At 32.6% G+C, this 22,072-nt stretch overlaps 1 protein-coding gene across 2 annotated transcripts in view; it reads left to right on the top strand.

Moving 5' to 3' along the window:
* LOC145662988 (monocarboxylate transporter 12-like) overlaps nucleotides 1-21,126 on the top strand; it is an 881,834-nt gene extending 860,708 nt beyond the window's left edge. For both annotated transcript variants that reach the window (XM_081729091.1, XM_081729092.1), the window contains 2 exons: nucleotides 3,608-3,814; nucleotides 18,331-21,126. In XM_081729091.1, coding sequence (XP_081585217.1) covers nucleotides 3,608-3,814; nucleotides 18,331-18,953 — 830 coding nt within the window. In that variant the 3' untranslated portion in view covers nucleotides 18,954-21,126. The remainder of the gene's footprint in view (nucleotides 1-3,607; nucleotides 3,815-18,330) is intronic.
* The last annotated feature ends 946 nt before the right edge of the window (nucleotides 21,127-22,072 follow it).

The following is a 22,072-nucleotide window of genomic DNA, read 5'->3' as shown; positions in this document are numbered from 1 at the left end:
ATGCTCTACATGATTACCATTGTTTTGAAAACACATTTTGGTCCTTATTCTCTACTGCTGAAGAACAGCTGGAGTTATGCTTGCAAAGGTGTTGGTGATACTTTTCTTTACATGATATATATATTTTGTATCCTTTCTTGATACACCATGGCCTTCAAATGTTCCCAAAGGTAAAAATCAAGTGAGGTGAGACCTAAGGATCTGGAATGATATGAAATGCTAAATAAAAAATAAATAAAAATGTCTTTCATAAAGAAAAGTTTATTTTCTTCCCTGTATTTACACACATTGTACACACTTGGACAAAGAAATTTAATAATTATGCGAAGATTAATATAATATCACAAAATAATATTAATATCATAAATTGCACTCTTAGATCTCTAGTGTATTTCTGTATCACAGAATGTTAGCTACTAAAGAATTTTCTTTTTTGTCTTTTACCTCCCCTCTTTCTCTAACACAAACACACACACGTACATACCAACATTTTTTTTTAAAAAACGGTATCGCATCGCAGTTTGCGATGCAAAAAACATGGAAATGCGATACAGATGGAAAAATGTATTGCAAATTGCGATTCATCTTTGTATCTTTCATTATTACCACGGAAGTTAAAATAAGGAACAATCTGAAAAAGTATTCCTATTGTTTCGAGAAACTTTTCTTTGAAGGGTCGGTTGCTGCAAGAAAAAAATGCCTTGACTTTGGATTACAAAACAGTTTTCCGCTCTGTCTTTCCTTTTCTTTGTCGGTTTGTTGCTAGTGAGTCATCCTCCAGACCTTCTCAGTTTCGGGTCATCCTATTCTTTTATCTGAGTGCGTAATAAAAAAAATAAAAAATATCCTCTGAAGAAAAGTCGCATTGGCAGCAGAGCAGAAAAACAAGTTTAATCTATATTAGACCAAGCCGATATATGGTGTAGCATGAATGGGGCTTGGATATGGTTAGTAAAACCTAGAAGTGCGTACAGTAGATCACTGAAACAGTAACGACATTCTTCAGCGCCAAAAATATAAAAAAATATACTCCTCTTTCTGTCTCTTTTCTTTTCGCTTTTCATTTAAAGTATTGGTATACCGACTGATATACCAGATGTCCTTGTAAATTATTCATTGTAGCTTTGGAAAATTCAAGATTACTAATTAAACTCCAACTGACCAAAGCAGTATATATATTTTAAGATTATATATTTATGTTACAGTTTCGGCTATGTAACATAGCCTTCCTCAGACACATTATGAGAGAAATATCCAATTTTGACAGCTTATATACAATCTGGATACAAGACACGCCCACTTTGTCTTTACAAAACGTAACATTTTAATTGACTCTAAAAAGTAAATTTTTAACTACTGTAAACGTAAACTTTTAATTTAATTGTAAACGTAAACCTTTAATTAAACGTAAATTTTTAATTACAAAGTTTACATTTTGTTAAGAGAAAGTGGGCGTGTCTTGCATCCAGATTGTATATAAGCTGTCAAAATTTGATATTTCTCTCATAATGTGTCTGAGGAAGGCTATGTTACATAGCCGAAACTGTAACACAAATATGTAATCTTAAAATATATATACTGCTTTGGTCAGTTGGAGTTTTATTAGTAACCAGATGCCCATTTACGCCCTTGTAAAAACCAACATACAGTATTTGCAAGATTTCTCCTTGCGAGACACCACGAGCCTAACTCAAAAAACTTCGCAACCAAAGGCACTCTCTCTGTATATATATATAATTATTCTATAATTACTCATTATATAAAGGTAACTAAGAAAGTTCTGTCGCTTTTGAGGGTGTCTGTGTTCCATTGGCAATCACACCGTGAGTTGAATGCGAATGAAGATAAGGAGAAGGTCAATTCTTGGTGTGGGTATATCCAACATACTGTCTGGTTGTGGCAGTTCAGTTACACCGTGAACGTGCATAAGGACAGAGTGAACATGGGACCTCCACTGAGCGTCATAAGGGCGTGTATACTGTACGAGTTCAAACTGGGATCAAACGCCGCTGCTGCGGGGCGAAAGATGTGCCAGACCTTTGGTGAGGGTGTCGTGACTACGCGGACAGTACAGCGGTGGTTTAACAAGTTTAAGGACGGTGATGAAACACTCGAAGACGCACCACGTGCTGAAGACCAAGACACGTACAAAATGAAGATCTCCAGGCAGCAATTGGGGTGAACAGTGGCCAGACATGTGAGAAACTGGAACTACAATTCAGTGTGAGTGGAGAAACCATTCGGCAGCACCTCCATCAACTTGGGAACACTAGAAGTTGATCGATGGGTCCCACATGATTTGACTCCGGGCCAGAGGACAACGCGAGCAGACACCTGTTATTCCTTGCTATCTCGTCTGAGGAAGAAGCCATTTCTGGACAGAGTGTTGATATGTGATGAGAAGTGGCTCCTGTACAAAGCTCTACTGCACCGTCATCATTGGTTAGCATCGCATGAATCGGTTTCAAAACAGCCGAAACGAGCACTGCACCAGAAGAAGGTCCTCCTGTGTGTTTGGTGGACTGCTCGCGGCATCGTGCACCAGGAACTGCTACCAACTGATCAGAGCATCAGTTCAACTGTGTACTATCAGCGGTTGAGCCGTGTTCAAGAACAACTGAAAACTCTGGATGCAGCACTTCTGAATCGCAAAGGGATCCTCCTGTTACAGAACAATGCTAAGCCCCACGTGGCTAGAATGACCCCGGGACACCATTCTACACCTTGGAAGGGAAACACGATTGCATCCGCCATACTCCCCGCACATTCCATCCTCCGATTATCACGTGTTCCATTCTTTGGGCAATCGCCTTAGAGGATGCCAGTTCAAATCCCTAGTAGAGGTGCAAAATTTACTTGATACCTTCTTCGCTTCACGACCCACCAAGTTCTACCGCGATAGAATCCACGGCCTTCCAGAACGTTGGTAGAAGGTCGTCGATGCTGACGGGGACTATTTTAGATCTTCCATGGACATCTTATGTGACATATCGATATTCGATGGTGATGGATGAAAAAGCGACAGAACTTTCTTCGTTACCTTTATAGTACAGTCAATGAGATACAAAATTTACAAATCAAAATTTGTATCGCAATTTGCTCACAAAATGTAAATTGTAAAAAAGAAATGATAATACATACATACATATATTTATACATGCATACATACATAAACATAATAATTTGATTGTGTCAACCTGACCATACTCAAATCCATTTAACCTTTACGTTGTCAGGCAAAGTATAATGTATTAGCCATCAGGTGTGCAAGCTGAGCTTTTAAATATTAGAATAATTCTCTTTAGTTTATTTTATTTCTTTGGTTAGAGTGTAAAACCGAAGAACAAAATTATCCAGATAACTTTTATTTTTAATAATAAAACTAGAATATAATGATATATCGAGTTTTCCGTCTCTTATATAAAGGCTAGTTTTCTTATTGTTTTTGCTTAGAATATTTGTAAAAATGTAAAAATGAAAAACTAACAAGTAGAAATCCAAAATAATATAAATATTGAACTTTTTTTGTAATAAATACCGTATATATATATATATATATATATATATATATATATATATAAAGTAACTTATAATATCTTGTTTTCAGGTGTATCAATGCTGGCATTGAGCACAGTGGAAGGTTACCATGGTTACGTGTTGTTCGTGTGGATATATGGAATATTTTTAGGAGGATTTCTTTATTCGCTAAAGATGTATACATTTGAACGAGTAAGAGCTCGTCATTTTACCCGAACATGGGGATTTGTTCAAGGGGCCAAGGCTATTCCTGTTTTATTAGGAATACCAATAACTGGTAAGCTTATTAACATTATCATTATTATTATTATTATTATTATTATTATTATTATTATTATTATTATTATTATTATTATTATTATTATTATTATTATTATTATTATTATTAATGATCTGCCTAAAAAAATTAAACATTCAAATATTTTGTTATATGCAGATGATTTAAATTATGTAGAATAGTAAAGAGTGAGTATGATAATTATTTACTACAAAAAGACTTAGATATAGTGTGAAAATAACTTATTAAAATAAACTGTGAGAAAACTAAATATATTTCATATTAACAAAGCGCAATACTATGCGAGGAAATGTGTTATTAATAGAGTAACATTGCATAAAGATAAAGAAATTAAATATTTAGGCATGTATTTGACAGAAATCTGAAATTTAGTTATCACATTAATGATATAATTTAAGGGCCTAGAAGAATAATAGGGTTCATTTTCAAACAGTGACCTGAGTTTAAAAATGCCAGCTCATATGAATAAGTACATAAGATACTTGCAAGATCAAGATAAGAGTTTGGTATAGTTATTTGGAATAACATATGTACATCATTAGGAAGCAAAACTGTCAGTCCAAAAATATTTTATTAGGCGACTATATCGTAAAATGAATAAACATTGCTAGTTGTAGACTGGAATCAATTTTGGGGATTACAAGATTTATGTGACAGCAGAAAGCTTATTGAAAAATATTTTACTCAGAAAATAGTAGACAATAGATATAATAGTGGGTACTACCTATAGAACATAGGTATAAGTGTTCCAATATATAATATGAGAAATAGATCAGCTTTAGTTCCCTTGACTTCAAAATCTGTAATTTTAAGTAGAATGGGCAATTCTTTTAATCTTATTTGAGATTTTTTTTTTAAATTAGTACACAAGCATAAATTTTAGTTTGACGAACATTATTAGTTTTTTTTTTTTTTTAACAACGTATCTACTTTGGGACTACAAATATTTGATATTAATTTGACAAAGAATCATTGTTTAATCCGATAGTATCATAATTTTATTTTTTTATTATTTTCATTGTTTCAATTGTCTATATACTGTAGATACATTATATACAGTAAGTGTTTATTTTTATGCGATAAAATTATGTGCTTTTGTCATTAGGCTGTTCATGGCACACAAATAGACATTATTATTATTATTATTATTATTATTATTATTATTATTATTATTATTATTATTATTATTATTATTATTATTATTATTATTATTAAGTAATTAAAGAAAATTAAACTTTTTGGTTTACAGTCCAAAAATGGCTATGGAGGGTCAAATGTTAAGTGATGATATCGGCTTTCATCGCCAGTTATTTGTTGATTTCTAGACTCCGATTTCCATACCATGCAAGATTAATATCGAAACCTTCGTATCCCAGAAGGAATCGAACCTATGATCAGGCACGTTAACCATGTAGTTAATATTAGTACTAGATAATTATGTGTAAAGATAAATTACATGAGTAGAAATATGTATTGAATATACTGACTGCCGTACTGAAATTATGTAGGAATTTTTAAGTTAATACAAACTACGTTTATTGATTTTGTTTTATTACTCACCATACTCAAGTACAAAATGAATAGGGGGTCATTTCATGTATTCTACATTTTCTTATGGAAATAACATTTGCGATTTGAGAAATTTCCCGTTTCTAATCTCACTAAATTCAATAAAGCAGGTTACATTATTAGTTTTGTATCGGTAGCTCAAACGACAGAAAATGAAAACCGAAAGAGGAACGAGAAATAAGAGACGGTGGATTATCCACTGACAACACTTCTATGGTCAGTAAATATTGAAACTCACTTCAGGGCTTTTGAGACTCATTAACCTTTACATTTGAAACTTTATTAAGCTAAATAAGCAAATAAAAAAGGTACGTTGTCTGCAAGCGATAGTTTTAAAACTATGAGTATAGAAGTGCACTTATCGACTGTGCCTATTAACGTTATCTGCTGGCACTAAGAAATAAATTTATGATTTGATATCATAACTGTTGCCATCCCTGTTAGTCTAGTGGCCAGACTGTATACTTTTGGTGCTAGTGGTCCCGGGTTCGATTCTCGGTGGGGAGCATTGAACGCAGTACGTGGTTCAGATTTCTCATTAAACTGTAGAACCACATCCCATATAGTGTTGATGCTAAGAAGAGACGCTAAACTTCAACAAATAACAGTAATAACGTTTATCTGGAACACATTGGAAGTGCGCATGCCTATTGCTTATGTATTTTTGTAACAATTTAGCTGAATAGCTGTACTGGATAATTCTTACTTAGACTATTGGTCCCAGCACCGTGCCTTGCTAGTATTTTGGAAGGCAATAAATTGTGAGCAACACAGAGCTATTATTCCATCGAACAATCAAGAAGGGTCAGTTATTTCATTGGCCTCTTTGAAATGTTTAGGTAGTGATTATTGACGTCCTGTATTTTCATGTATTTGTACAGTCATCTCTTTCAATTTTATATGGAAGTTCCCTTTGTTATGTTGTTTTTACTTGTTTTGTTATTTTGGCAGACCTTTCTCTATCAAAATGACCACCAATGACAATTTCTCCTTGACCAATTTAAATCAAGAAATGAAATTCACATTATAGAAAGAAAGTGTTTATTATTACATTTCTTAGGTTTAACAATAGTTAGGGAGGGATGAAATGTATAACAAAAAATCTGCAGAAAGATATATTCGAAGGGTCTTTCCTAAGTAAGAGTGAAATTGGCCCTTGATCCAAATTGGATAGTTATTGACACAAAATGTTACTTTTAACCTAAAACTACCCCCAAAAATTTTCAACCCCCACCTTACCGAATTATCGTATCATATTTGCTCAAAATTTAATATTTTTTAAAATCCTGGTAGGGGTGGTACAAATAGTTTGAAAGTTTCACGGATTATAGATACTGTATAGGTGTAAATGTGAACATTTCTTTTTCCAAAAAAATCGATGCGTATTTTCTTGTTCTTGTCGAAAATTTCAAAAAATCGTGGAAAAAGGTTTTGGAGAGAACGCTGATTTTTTGTTCGACATGTTGTAATACCCTTAGGTACAACATGTATTTTTTTCAGGGTCTGAAAGCGGTGGCAACATTATCAAAAAAATTGTCTTTCCACAGTTTTTTGACCATTTTAGGACCCTCAAGGTGAAAACTTCGAACTTTTCTTTGCCACAGTTCGCGCTTTTCCATTCTCTTTCGTCATTAATTTATTTAAAATAGGATCTAAAGTTGAAAATATTACAATCAACGAAGACAGCGACGAAGATTAAATGAATTGTCACAAATTATATTGTGTTTGGTTTTAGATTTGTTCTTATCAGAGAATATTTATGTGTACCTTATTGCTTTGTATGTTAAAATAAATGAATATGTATAGCAAATAAGTTTACTTAAACATATATACTGTATGTAAAATGAAAACACGTTGATATATCTATAATCCAAATGTTATTTTCTCCTGTTTTTCTGTTAAATTAAATGTGTTTTGTTGTTTATTTTTCAAACTTTATTTTTGTACATTAAAGCTTCATTCTTAAAGTTGAGAGATTCAATTGCATCCAAAATTTCGAAAAACACAAATGCAATTTTGTATAAAATAGAATTCAAATTGATCTTTTGTAAAAGAAAATTATAAATAACAGGCAAACTTGGGAAAAATTGCAAAACGATGTTCGGTATATATATATATATATATATATATATATATATATATAACGTATACACGTAGGTATGTACATATCTGATACTGCAATATGCATTGCGTTTTTTTTAAATCAATTTGAATTTTGAATTGACGACAGTCATAGTATTTTCCAATAAATATTATATATATATATATATATATATATATATATAACTACAAGCAACATTTCAAAGTACTCTTTCTAAATATTAAGTTTGATTCAAAGTTTTGACATTGAGGGTCGTAAAATGATCAAAAAATTGTGGAAAGAAGCAAGTTTTTTCAGGTTAATTTTTTTTGACACTGTTGCCATCACTTTCAAATGTTCCCTGAAAAAACTATATGTTGCTCCTAATAATATTATATAATTTTGAACAAAAAAAAGTGACGCCGCTCACTCAAATTTTGTTTACGATTTTTTGAGAGAAGAGCGTCGTTAATTTTTTTTTCTGTAGATAATTGGGAAGAGATAAATAAAAAAAAATAAATATAAAGAAAACGGAAGCGTTCGTGGCACTTGTGGATTTAGAGAAAGGTTTTGATAAAAGTACATTGGACGAAATTTACAGAAATTTCTTGAATAAAATTTGTGTCAATTCGAAGAAGGGATTCATAAGGAATCTGTACTTGAAATGAGGAGTTAAAATAAAAATAGGAGAATAAATAACAGAAGAATGTGGAATTGGAAGAGGTCTTTGCCCAAGATGCTGTATGTCGCCCACATTGTTCAATATTTATTTAGAACTTTCGAGAAACTGTTTCCAGCGTAAGGGAGGTGTAGATATATAGGAGAAAGAATCAAATTTATAATATTTACAGATGATATAGCTTTGTTACCAGAAGATGAAGAGACATTGAACATTACACTTGAGGAATTAAACATCAGCTGTAAGCAGTTCGGGATGATGATCAACTCAAAGAAGACAAAGGCACTGATGATTGGGAGAAAATCAAGGCAGATTAATGTAAATATTCGAGGTGAGGAAAGAGAGAAAGGGAATGACTTCAGGTATTTACGTTGCCTGGTAAGTAGTGATGTAAAATGCGTATGGAAACCAACGTGAGAATAACAGTAGTCAAAGAAGCTTTTATCAGAAATAAACGTGTTTTCTGTGGACCTTTGAACAAATAGTTAAGGAAATGCTTAGTGTATCGTATGGAGAGTGGCCTTGAGCAGAGCGCGGAACCTGGACTTAGCATAAAAGTGAATAAAAATGACTTGAAGTTTTTGAAATGTGGGTTTGGCGAAACATGGGGAAGATACGAGGAAGGAAAAAGTTAGAAATACAACCGTACTGCAAACAATCGGTGAAAAAAAAAAAAAAAAAAAAAAAAGTGGAATACTAAATATGATAATTAAAAGGAAAAAAAATGGTTAGATCATTGGTTAAGAAGAAATTGTCTATTGAGAGTTGCTCTGGAAGAAGCAGTTTCTAGAGGAAAAGTACGTGGAAGAAGTTCTAACTGATAGACAATATAAAGGCAAATTAATCCCATGCTACTACGAACCTTACGTACGATGATCGTTGTAATTGCTGTGGAAAACCCGTCCATGGGGAAGAAAACCATGAATAAAGGAATGATTACTCTTTTGTCTTGCTCTTTACCATATAAGATGATACAATAGAATATAACAGTCTCATGATATTAGAATATAATAGATGTCACAGACAGAAATAATAATAATCAAAAAAGACCCTGCTGTTTCTAGTTAGATCCAGAGCAAAATACAGTTATATTAGTGTAAAGTGTTGCAATACAAAAGAATCCATAATGCTGTAATAACCAATCAGTTACATTGTAATAAATTCTCCAGTGTTAAAAACGTCTGATTCCATCCAATACATTCCCTATACTTTTCTTTGGATTATAGCAGTGGATGTGCACACTGTAGATTAAAAAAAATCTAGTTAATCAGTGCCTTATTCTCAACTTAAGTGAAACATATAGTTGATTAGTTTTAAAAAATGTATAATGAAATGTAAAATGTATAGTTTAAAAAATGTATAATAAACAAGCCATAATCTTCCATTAATTATGGAAAAGTGTTAATAAAAGTGCAAATTTATAGTTGCGTAACAAAAAACCAGTAAAAACATGAAAAATATCCAACATGTAAAGGGGTAAGTATATTGTAGTGTCCTTACTATCAAATAGACTGCACCACAAAGAACTCTCGTTTCATATGCATGTGTGAGCTCAAAAAATAAATAAATAAATAAATAAAGTATTGAAATAGGAGCTAAAGCTTTCCAAGTGACGTGATGCAAATATATGTTCTCGGGATATCAACCAAGTGAAGTGTTTGTTGTCCAACATTTCGATAATAGACGTTGTTCTCATCTTCAGGGTCAGTATGAAGAGACCAGGCAGAGGAATTTTGTATATATACTATCTGGAGTGGGCAAAGTGGGCTCTGATTGGCTGATGAATTGTCCGATCAGTTGTCGGCCTGAAGACTGTCTGTGATTAGTCGGTGGCTGGTGCTTTCAGGTGGATTATCCAAGTAGTTGTTGGCTGTGACTAGTTGCTAGCTGATGCTTTCTGATTAGTGAAATCAACTTGAAGTTAATAGCCAACGTTTCTGTTGAAATTAGTGCCTTCTTTCAAAATAGCTTTGGCTTCTTTTATTTTCCTGTTTCAATATTCTGAGCTTCTGGAAAGTACGGTGGTTTCGAAAACTGAGATAATATAGCTTTCCTAGATACTGTGTTCTGCTAGACCCGATTTGCCTGCTGGAGGCGTCTTATATAGTTTGAATGTTCCTTGCAGCGAACCTCAATAGGATATTGGGACAGGAAAATAAAACAAACGACAGCTATTTTGAAAGAAGGCAGCAATCTCAACAGAGATGTTGGCTATCAACTCAGTAACACCTGGATTTTCCTATCAAAAAGCATCAGCTAGCAATTAGTCACAGCCAACAACTGACTGAAAAATCCGCCTGAAAGTACCAGCCACCGACTAATCACAGCCAGTGTTCAGGCCGAAAACTGATTGGACAATCCATCGGCCAATCAGAGCCCACCTTGTCCGCTCCAGATAGTATATATACAAAGTTCCTCTACTTAGTATCTTCATATTAACCCTGAAAATGAAAGCAATATCTGTTCTCGAAATGTTGGACAACCAGCACTTCACCTGGTTGATGTCTCGAGAACACATATTTGCAAGATAAAGTATTATTTATAAAAATAGAATTAGGTTGCATTAGTACTTTTAAGGTATTTATTATAATATTGTAGATTAAAGTGTAAAATTATAAATATATGTTGTTAAGAAGTAAGTCTGTAGCAATGTATCAGCACTTATCATTAAATACATTGATATACTGGTATTTGATATTATATACGATAGTTTGCAGTAGACAGATGCAGTAGTGCAATGAAAAGCTCACCTATAATTTAATTATGTATTATTATACAGGCATTTAAACACTAATGTTGACTACAAATACATATAATAGTAATAGTTGTGTTTACATGTGTTGGTTGCCAACGATAGCAATTTTTAAATTCAGTGTCTCGGCGTGTGGAAGTTTTCCAGATCCTGTTGGTTTCTGTTAGTAATTTCAAAAGTATTAAGATTTTCACTAGATTATTGTTAGATTGCAAATCCTACGTGATTGAAATAATCTCGTCACAGATATAAATTCATCCACTTTATTTGTATATATGCATTGTAAGCCAAAAAGAAAAAAATAAAGTAAGTAAATATAATAAATAAATAAATCTATATATATAAAAGAGAACGCACAAAATCCTTTGTCCGCTCATCACGCTAATACGGCTGAACCGATTTCTTTCATTTTTGGGGGGTTGTTAGGATTTGGACCCTAGATGGTTTTTATCATATCACTTTAATTTTCAATTACCAGTGTCTTGAGATAATTGACCATTCAGGTGTCCATACGTACAAATCCTTTGTTATTAGTTCATCATAGGTATAAAAATAAACGTATTTATATGCAACCCGCATGACCCTGTGACTCGGCGGGTTAACATAACTGACAGGCGCTATAAATCACTTGAAAGCGAAAAAGTAAAAATTATCTAAGTAACAAAGTTTATTGCGTTCCGGGATGACCGCAGCGAAGCGGGGCGGGTTGGGGTGACCGCAGCGAAGCGGGGCGGGTTAACATAAATGACAGGCGATATAATGTTAACATTTACTGCAATCTTCTATGGTTTTTATCATATCACTTGAAAGCGAAAAAGTAAAAATTATCTAAGTAACAAAGTTTATTGCGTTCCGGGGTGACCGCAGCGAAGCGGGGTGAACGCTGCTAGTAAATAAATAAAATAATATAAATCAGAACCATTCCATACCATAATAAACTTATGACATAATAAACTTGGAAAGTTATTCTTTTAATAAGGTTATTAATAATCATATCCCAGTTGTAGTTTATGTTTCGTTTGTCTATTTTAAGATCATCTGGATTTCTAATGTACGTGGGCTATTTTGAAGTAAGTTCCGATTGCCAATAGAGACAACTAGTAAAGATAGTGCCATACAGTTTTGATTATTTTCTCTGTTCACATTAAGCTATTGTTCCACATAGTTACCATGGAACTTCAGTTTCAAAAACGATTGTGTACAGCGGTCGGTGCTAAATGTGTAGAAATTCCACTGAGAACGTGGAAATCGTGAAACGCCAATTTTTATGGATTTTTGCATCAATTGCATGTACGAGCTTGTCTGTGATTACAGAAGGTCGGTCTGATCGCGGCTCATCATGAACATTGTCCCGCCCGTTCTTGAACAATCGCACCTTGCACTCATTGCATTCGGGCCGTACACCTGATATAGCGATGAATTTACACTGCTGACACGTTCCTTGCTGTCAAAAATCGAATCACGTACCTTGTTTCACATGTGGCGCGATATTGAATTTGACAAAACATTTCAACTGCCCACACCGAACCATACACACTGATGGTACGACTGCAACTGGTGTCGCCTCATGCCCAAGACATGCTGGGAGACAGTATACGTGCGTATTTCACAAGAAAAAACAAACATAGCCAATAGCTGCAGTGAAAAGAACGGTTGAAGATTGGCTTGAGTCACAGGCGGGTGATTTCTATGAGATGGGCATACAAAAACGCGTCGAACGCTATGATAAATGTTTAAAGAAATATACTAAGCATTCAGAAAAATAGCTTAATATGTACAGAGGAAATAAACAAAAGTGTATGGCACTATCTCTACAAGTTTTGTTTCTATTGACAATCGGAGCTTACTTAAAAAAAAAAAAAAAAATAGCCATCGTGTATGAAAACGATTCAAATGTGTCCCTTTCAATCTGTGACGCTGGTTTATGCAAAACATGTATGACTATTTAGATAAATCTAACATGGCTGAATTTTTCTTTCTTGGAGCCTCTTATCTGCTCTTTATATCTAGTTTTTATGTTGCATTTTTATGTGTATTTACTGCTACATTCATATCTAACTTCATAAATATCAGTGTAAGTTTCTTTGTTGAAAAAAATATTATTAAAAAATATTATTTCTTTGTTGAAGAACCAATTAAGTTTTCTTTGTGTTGATTGGATGTTTCAGTTCGAAGTTATATCATTGAATAATTATTTTTTTAGTCAGTGTGCGAGCATTTGAAATAGTGTAGGGACCCATGTCTATTCTGTGAGTTTTATATATATATATATATATATATATATATATATATATATATATATATATATATATATATATATAAAGATTTGGTAGACCTTTGAGATACTTTGTACCATTTTGGTTTAATGTGTTGGTATTATATCATCGTTATCCAAGTTGAAAATATAGGTTGTTTCACTTTTATATCAACATTGTTTGAAGCTCTTAATCTTTACGCTTTCATTAAAGAAAAAAGTTGGCTTTCGTGAGAAGAATGTTCTGACTTTTTGTGAATGTACGAACTGGTGAATGTCTGTTTCTTATAGATCATTGAGACAAACTTACAAGTAGTGTGTGTATATAAAGAAGCCCGTGTATGTCATCGTTAGGGAAAGAGAAACAAATATAGACACAATCTGTCAGTTAACAGTGTAATTTGATACCTACAAGAGTATATAACTGAGCAAAAAATTTCTTCCAGCAAAATAAAATTTTTCAGTTAGTCTTGGCAAGAACGTCATATTCTTTAGCACTCCAGAAGCTTTTCTTATTGTATTATTATTATTATTATTATTATTATTATTATTATTATTATTATTATTATTATTATTATTATTATTATTATTATTATTATTATTATTTTCTATAAAGGTACGCATGGAAATTTTCCTACTACAAGCATGTTATTTTGCTAAGCTCTATTGGCTATTGACTAATGTACATATAATGGATTTTTCTTTAGATAATAATTTAGGTAAATGGAAATCAAAATTTAAGGGTTTATGAAAATTTTAGGCTATATTTTCTTACTAGCTGTAATGCCTGTTTTTCACACGAGGAGAATAGGTTTATGTGATGAAGGTGTTGAGGGTAGTGCAAATGACAACCTTTCTAAACTATCCCACTGGATTCAAGAAAATAAGATTAAATTAAACATTGAAAAGACACAAGCAATCAACTTTTTTATCACCTGTGTAATGAACATACGCATCCAGTGAATATCTTAATAGAAAAAATCAAATAGACTACGTGAAATCGATCAAGTCCTTAGAACTTTGGAGAAATGAAAATCTCTCCCGGGATGAACATATAACTAAGCTTAGCAAAAGTTTATTTCGCAATGACTTAAAAACATGTTAAAAACAATTTACTTTAGATTATTTCAGTCTAGTTTAACATAGGATATTATATTTTGAGGAAATTCCTGCAAAGCTAAAATTTACAATACAGAGACGAATAGTAAGAATTAATGGTAACTGCTAAGCCAAAAGATCACTGCAAACCAATGTTTAAAAAATTTCGTATATCCAGTACCCTCTTTATGTATCTTAAATTTACTGATATTTCTAAAAAGACATCTAGAGATTGTCCTTACACGAGTAGGAAAACAGCATAATCAAAATACAAGAAACAAACTAAACTGTTCTGTTATAGAATATAGAACTGCATTATATGAAAAAGGATAAAAATTAAATGAAATATTTCAGTTTAACGTCCCATGATTATGCCCGTGAGGCTAAGGGAGACGGATGATTAAGGCATGTTAATGATGGAAAAATTGGTGGGAATGAGAATGTAGGAGGAATCTGGACTACCCCGAGAAAATTCATGAATGAAAATGGATGTAAATACGCAGGAATTATGCTTTACAATAAACTTCCCAAAAATATGACCTCAAGACTATTGCTAAATTCAGAAAAAAGAGCTCCACAAATATGTATCGCAACACTGTTTTTACTTGGTAGAAGAATACATGAATTGCTAATTACATTAAAATTTATATGATTTATTACAGTAACGTGCAATTTGATCATTGTCATTACTTGTCTTTAGCGATTTACTCGTCATTTGGTCTAATTCCCATTTTGCCTAACATTTATCAGCTGTCAACCACACATAAAAATCACATCCGCCATTTTAGGTGAAATGCCAATTCCCGTTTTTTTTCTAATTCCCATTTCGCCTAGTGATCTTATTAGGAAGGAAATGTCTCCTTCGCCCTTTTCCTCTCTTTCCTGCTACTATGGCCGCTGGCGCGTCTCTCATGATACAGTTCCTTCTTACAAAATGTTTGTCTAGCTCCGCCCCTGTCCACTTCCGGACTATGTCATATAAACCTTTTTTTATTATTATTTTGGTGCCAGGAATCTGTGGTTTCATTTTTCACCATTACTTTTGGGCCTCTTGAAATTTGGCTTTTTCGTGATTTTTGATAGCTCTCAGACTTTTCCTCACAGATCCATATGAACTTTTTCTCTTATTTTGATGCAAAGGAACCACCTCTTACAGTTTGTCGGTATAGTTCATTAATACCCTATATATATATATATATATATATATATATATATATATATATATATATATATATATATACAAGGGCGGATCCAAGGGGGACAAAGGGGCTATAGCCCCCCCCCCTTGACGCTTAGGTTTACACTGGATAAAATGGGCTTCAATTCAGCTTTACACTGGATAAAACGGCAAATTATGGTTTAGCAACTCCCTTGATCATATCCTGGATCCGCCACTGTATATATATATAATTTATTGGAAAATACAATGACTGAATTTGACATGTTCAGTTGTTCTTACAATTTATGTATTTCTAATTGATATTTTGGTGTCTTTAAACCATATATCGCGGAAATATCATTTTTTGGCCGCTTAATTGCTCCTTTTTCAGGAACCACTCGAAAATTTAGTTCCGTAGTGAAAGGATTAAATTAACTTTACCGATTATCTTCTACTAGTTATTCTTAATCATTTTTGATCATTTTTAACTTTCATTAAGAGTTTCGTTAAAATATTCTGTAACACTAGGACCACTGGAGATTTTCATTCCAGAGAAGGACTAAGTGGTAGTTTTGGAACGTTCATGCAAATTACCAATTTTTAATAACGAATCTGCTATATTTCACTTTATTCCTTTTTGCCTTCACCACAAATAAAACTCAGTAATCAACAGTAATTTTATCAATTTTCACTTTACTTAACGTTATGCAGTCAGAAAAGTAAAGAGCTAGGTGCTTCTAGAATATCGGGCTGAAACTCCCATCTCACACATTATTATATAAGTACTCATAAATACATCGAACTATTAATAGACAAAAGTCAGAGTCTGAGCGATAAATTAAAAAACATAACTGAAAGCGGACAACATCTAACTGAAAGTGGTGTAAAGAACTACTTGGTGCTCCTACTATTAAGTTTTCCAAGATTTTTCTTTAAATAATAACTACTGAAAACTCTGTAGTCAACAGCTGAAGATATTTTGATTATTTAAAATAATAAATTATTTTATTATTAAGAATCATTAGGTATATGTAGCGATCATCTACATACCATTAAGGAAAACTGCAAAAAGGATCTAAAACAAGGAAGATTTATTACAATAATATCCTGGATATTTCATTTAATATTCGCTGATGTTAACTCTACCTCATTTTTTTCCATAAATATGGCAGAAATCAAGGAATCTTATAGTTTCTACGAGCATTTATGGTTCTAAAGACTCCCTGTTTGTAAAAGGGTAATTTAGCCTTTATAAAAGTATACCTGGGGAAACTCGGGGGTGAAAGCAGTTAGGGCGTAGTCCTCACTACATTACATCAAGCAAGTGCTAAAGTCAAGAAAATGTAAAGCCCGTGGGACATCTCGGTCTGTCCCAAATGGAAGCTTCCGTTATCTATTTCTCTAGATAACATTTTGTTAGTAGTAGAACTTTATACACTTAAAAAAATCTCTGTTAAGTTCTACAGAGTGAAGGCTCTCAGTACAACGAATATATAATTATTGTAATGCTTCATTACCGAAAACATCTTTTCCGTCCTTCAGAAAACCTAGACATTGTCTTTCTTTGTTCCGTTTTCTTTTCTTTCTCTTTTTAAAATTTACTCATCTGGACATATGCAATTCTGCAGGTGTTCTTGTCTTCAGGTGCGCTTGTCTGCACTGTGAGCAATAAAGGATTAAGCATAAACATGGATTATGAAAGAATTCTTGGATGCTCCGAAAAGCAAGCAAGAAAAAAATGAGAGCAAAAGATAAGGTCAAGAAAAAAGAGTAAGTGAGCGTATGTTCTGATAAGGACGCCTGTAGAAGAGCTTATGGGTAGATAAGCAGGTGAGCAGAAAAAAAAATAAAGAAGAATGTGGAACAAAGGAGAAGTGAAAGTATCACCTAATAATATATAAGAGTTGAAACATTCATAAGTTTTCAGAAGTAAGGACATTTATGACAAAGGCACTCATACCATATCGAAACGTTACAGTTTGACAATATTAATAACGGTTCACGAAAAAAAAAAAAAAAAAGACCAAACATGAGACATAAAGCTACTGATAGACCCACTGAGTAGAACGAAGTAATATGCGTCAGTGTAGAAGTTCTTGTGTAGTTCTCGAAATAAATTTGAGGAAAACTAATTATTTTGTAAAATTAAAAAGTGATATTAAATGAGAAGCAAGTCACCTATTAAGGTATGGCTGATACTGAAGTACATTCTCATGCAGCTTTTCGTTATGATACTAGCAAGACGACAGTACGCAGCATGATTAATGAGATATAGCCGAAAATTATGATTAATTCTTAAATTGTAAATTTTCATTTACTACGGTAAAATATTAATCTAAAGATTGGACATAAATCGGTCGATAGACTACATCGAGCTTAACAAAATGCTATGCTTAAGGGTAAATTCTTGATGGGCATATAAAATCAAGTACTCCCAAACAGCCTCTCTAAAAATGATTGTGCAAATACTGGAGGTTCTGAAAGATGGATATTTGGATAGTTTACATACCAGCTCCTCAGTGATGTCTTGACCCGACTACGATAGGTCCCATAGTAGTGGAGCTATGAACTTCTTATTATTTTCAATATTACAAAAATGTAAAAGTGTGGAGACATGAGTATAACCTTTTACGAAATATAATATAAATCTAGTATAGTAATGTTAAAGAATTTGTTACTTGTTTGATATCGATCATGCCTAGACAACATTGATCAAGAAAATTATATTGTTATAATTCATAATCCCATCATCAAATAGATATGAAGAAATAGATGCAGTAAGTATTATCTGATATGATGCAATTGGGAAAATGTTATCGACTAGAAATAAAGTAAAATATATTGATTTTTATGTTAGTTTATTATTTTCTTTTATTTTAATATTTTTTTTTCATTTTTTTTCAGGTTATATTAACCAGAACAACCCAAAAGCCGGATACTATTTCTCGTTCTTTTTCATCATGCTTGGTGCGTTTTTGTTGTTTCTCGTGAGGTGGTATAAGCAGTCATTGGACAGACCAAATCAATCAGTGTCCTTCACAACAGTGGAGAGCCAATTATCAGCGGACATGTGTGGGTATCCTCCACTTGGTGTTGATACTATGCCGAACCCAACAAGAGGAAGATTACCCAAGAGCATCTCTTTCGCTACAACGTTAGATTTACCACCAGAACAACAGCCCCCAGCCGACCTTCTAGGGTGTATATCAGAGGAAGGTTTAGGGGATAATTACGTGATAGACTATGACTATTTCGGGAACTGTGTGTCAGATGCGGCGGGATTTCCAGGAAAAAGACCTCTTAGGCCGAACATGACTGTTAGTCTTAGTGAACCAGAGGGACTTGCGCGTCGAGAATACGACGATCCTCGACGCCAATATTACAATCACGGTGTGCCAGTGGGAAGTGATGTTTTGCCTCATCTTTTACCCAGTCCTGCGTTTGCTCGACAACAAAACTGGCAACAATCGTATCGTAGGCCTGTGAGAAATATAACTGTCATAGAACAAATGACAACATCAGTGTAACAAATTTCACGAAAAAAGAAACGTTCTACATTTATAGTGCACATTATACAAGAAAGAAGTCTGTGATGCATATAATTCTTACACAGAGTCAGTTTATTTAATATTCTCCATCACGTATGAATCGATTCTTTGATTCATATAAGATGGTGTGTATGTGCCTAGGTACAAATCTTTTTTTCCCATCTACATTTATTTATTAAATGTATTATAACTCAGATTTTCTACCACACTTTGTAAGTTAATCCTTGTAGGGAGGAAGTATCCCAAAATGATCCCTGAAACCAAAACGATCCCACATCCGAAAGACAGTTGGTAATGCTGACTTATCACGTCTCAATTGACATTATTTGTAAGTTTTTGCTGTTAATATTAGAGTAGAAACTATTGTTTATGATCTAAATCTGATGTAATAGTTTTTACTTGCAAGACAAGTACGAGTACTGTGTTATATTTCTTACTTATTTATTTTATTATTTTTTGTGTGTTTGTAATCGGGTTAAAAGTCAATTTTTTAAACATATTACTCAACAAGGTACATTTCAGTTATTTGTAATGCTAGACACATTTTAAAACAACCCGCAACTTGGTTCTGCTGAAATCATTCTGTTCTCTACTTCATTATAATAGATTAAGGCAAATATAGGATTGGAGTAAAAGTATGATAAATTAATATCTTGAAAAACCATCATTTAAAGTAATTATTTGTATTATCTAACACAATGCTAAAGTAGTCATTCACTTTTAGCTGATTTTTTCAATTTTAAAATTCATTTTTTCTGAATCATTTGAATATTCGAAGTGGAGCGTGTATATGGTGATATGGCATGTTTCTGTCTAACTTCATTCATTGAAAGCATGCAATTTATCTTAAACATCACGCAACTTACATAGATTATAAGGGAGTATGTTAAGATGAAGCACATTTCCATTTATGTACCTTAACAATGAAACCCCTTTCTTTTATAATAAAAATATACTGTTAGGAAATAAACTAGAATTTTTTCAGAAAGTTTTCTTATTCAATAGTAATTTTCAATAAGGAAACGAATAGATAATATAAGAAATCACTCCTCAGTTATAAAGAAATTTACTCAAAGAAATGTATGGAAAATTGAAATATAGAAAAAGAGTGAATAATGTACAAATAATGAAATACAAGTGCTGGTAATTTTATCGAAAAATTACTTTCAGATAAAAATGTTTTATAGATATTAATATATTATTCGTTTTGCTTTTTATTAAATAATACTATGAACAATTACAGCTCAAAAATGTTCCTTTTTCTACAAGGAATTTTATTCTTATTTTGACTAAAGTCTTAAGTGTATCATTTAAGCTAAAAGTATATCTTTTTCTAAATTTTTAAGCATCACTCTTTTGAAAACTCGTAGAAATACTTTTTAAGAAAAGATTTTATGAACAACTAATTAGTAGTGTCAAAAATATATAAAGAATAAGGAATCATACAAATGTTTTCCCTAGTGTTTCAAATGATGGGATCTATTTGTAACATTTACAAAATCTTTATAAATAATATCGGTTGAATAATATTCATAATACAGTTAAGTATCAAGTAAATTGATAAAATTGCTGACATTTGCATAATTGAGGTTAAGTTTTAAGATAATTATCTTCTTAACGGATCATTGAAGGAGACTTTCTCCTGGTTGATTCATGACATATACACCAAACTATGATAACTTCTCTGTCCTCAGTACCACTTAGTCTTCCAGTGCAGTAGGAGAATGGAATCTAGTCCAAACAAGGTTACAAGATCCAAATTGCTATTGTTATTATGTTATAAATAATATACTGAATATTACAAATCTTGTTCCTTGTACATTTTTAGTAATAAAGTTCCTAGTTTTTATGTGTGTTTGTTCTCTTTATTTTCCATTAAAAATAAAATATCTTTTAATTAAAGTCTGCAGTTATTTTGAAAATTTTCGGTTGAATCTTTACTAAAATTTCTTGATTTTGGTCAATTGGTGATGGTAATGAGAAGCAAATATTTATGTTATATGTTCAATTCATACACATACTTTAATGATATACTCTGCATATTCCGTCTTAAATATAGCCCCTAAAGAAATGAGTATTATGCATTGATATTTCTAAACATTCCGGGTTAGCCCCACTGTAACCACACTTGGAGTAAACACAACACAAGAATTTACATTGAGAAAGTTTTCGCTAGATATAGAGCCGTACACCACTGTATCCTACGAGGTACAAGAAAATGTAGTTCACTGGATTATTGCACGAATAAAAATACATTTCTGTCAAAAACATTTTGTGCTTTCAAAATATTAATACTGAAAATTTTTTAAATATAGTTCGTTAGTAAATGCTTACTAACTTATTTTGATACAATCAAGAGTGTATGCACAGATGCGTGTTGAAAAAAAGAAGAGTTAATTTATCAACTCTGTCAGCATAGAATGTATTAAACACTGGAATGAAATAATGAAATTTTTTTGTAAATATATATTTTATTGGAGAGCAGTGAGCAGTTGAATACGATAATAAAACAAGAATATAATTAATTTCTCAACTTTCTATGTCAAATATTTTTTGAAGCATTCTATAAACATGTAAACAGCTAAATTCCATTACACTGTCCGAAGAAATAGTTAGTGGTCGAAGTGAGACGGTATCCTATATCACCTCTGGTTTTTCAGTGATCAAAACATACCATCATGGAAAAGTAGATGCTAAATACCTTTAATAAATCCATTTTATACACAGTAATTGAAGAATAGCTTTGCATGTAAAAAAATTTTATTTCTTATGTAGAAATAATTTCTAAGTTGACAACACCGACATTTATATCTTTTTTTTACCTTTTGTTTTCAAAATGAGGCGTTTTCAAAGAAGTTCATCTAGTTTATATTTTGATGTGCCGCATTGAATTGTTTCTTTCGTATGTATGTGTATATGGGTGTGTCTTCTTATCATAATTCATATAAATGTCGTGTTTTGAGTATGGGCGGATTTAGGGGTTGTCTGCTGTGGGGATGGATCTTACAGGGGTTTGAAATACCTCTCATTCGAGTGGGGGATCCGGGATTTTTCCCGCAGGAAATTGTTAATATAAAAACTCGGTTTTTGAGCATTTT

This window comes from Thermobia domestica, chromosome 10 (genome assembly GCF_964235325.1).
Source record: "Thermobia domestica chromosome 10, izTheDome1.hap1.1, whole genome shotgun sequence".
NCBI lineage: Eukaryota > Metazoa > Arthropoda > Insecta > Zygentoma > Lepismatidae > Thermobia > Thermobia domestica.
This window is presented reverse-complemented; position numbering and strand designations above follow the sequence as displayed.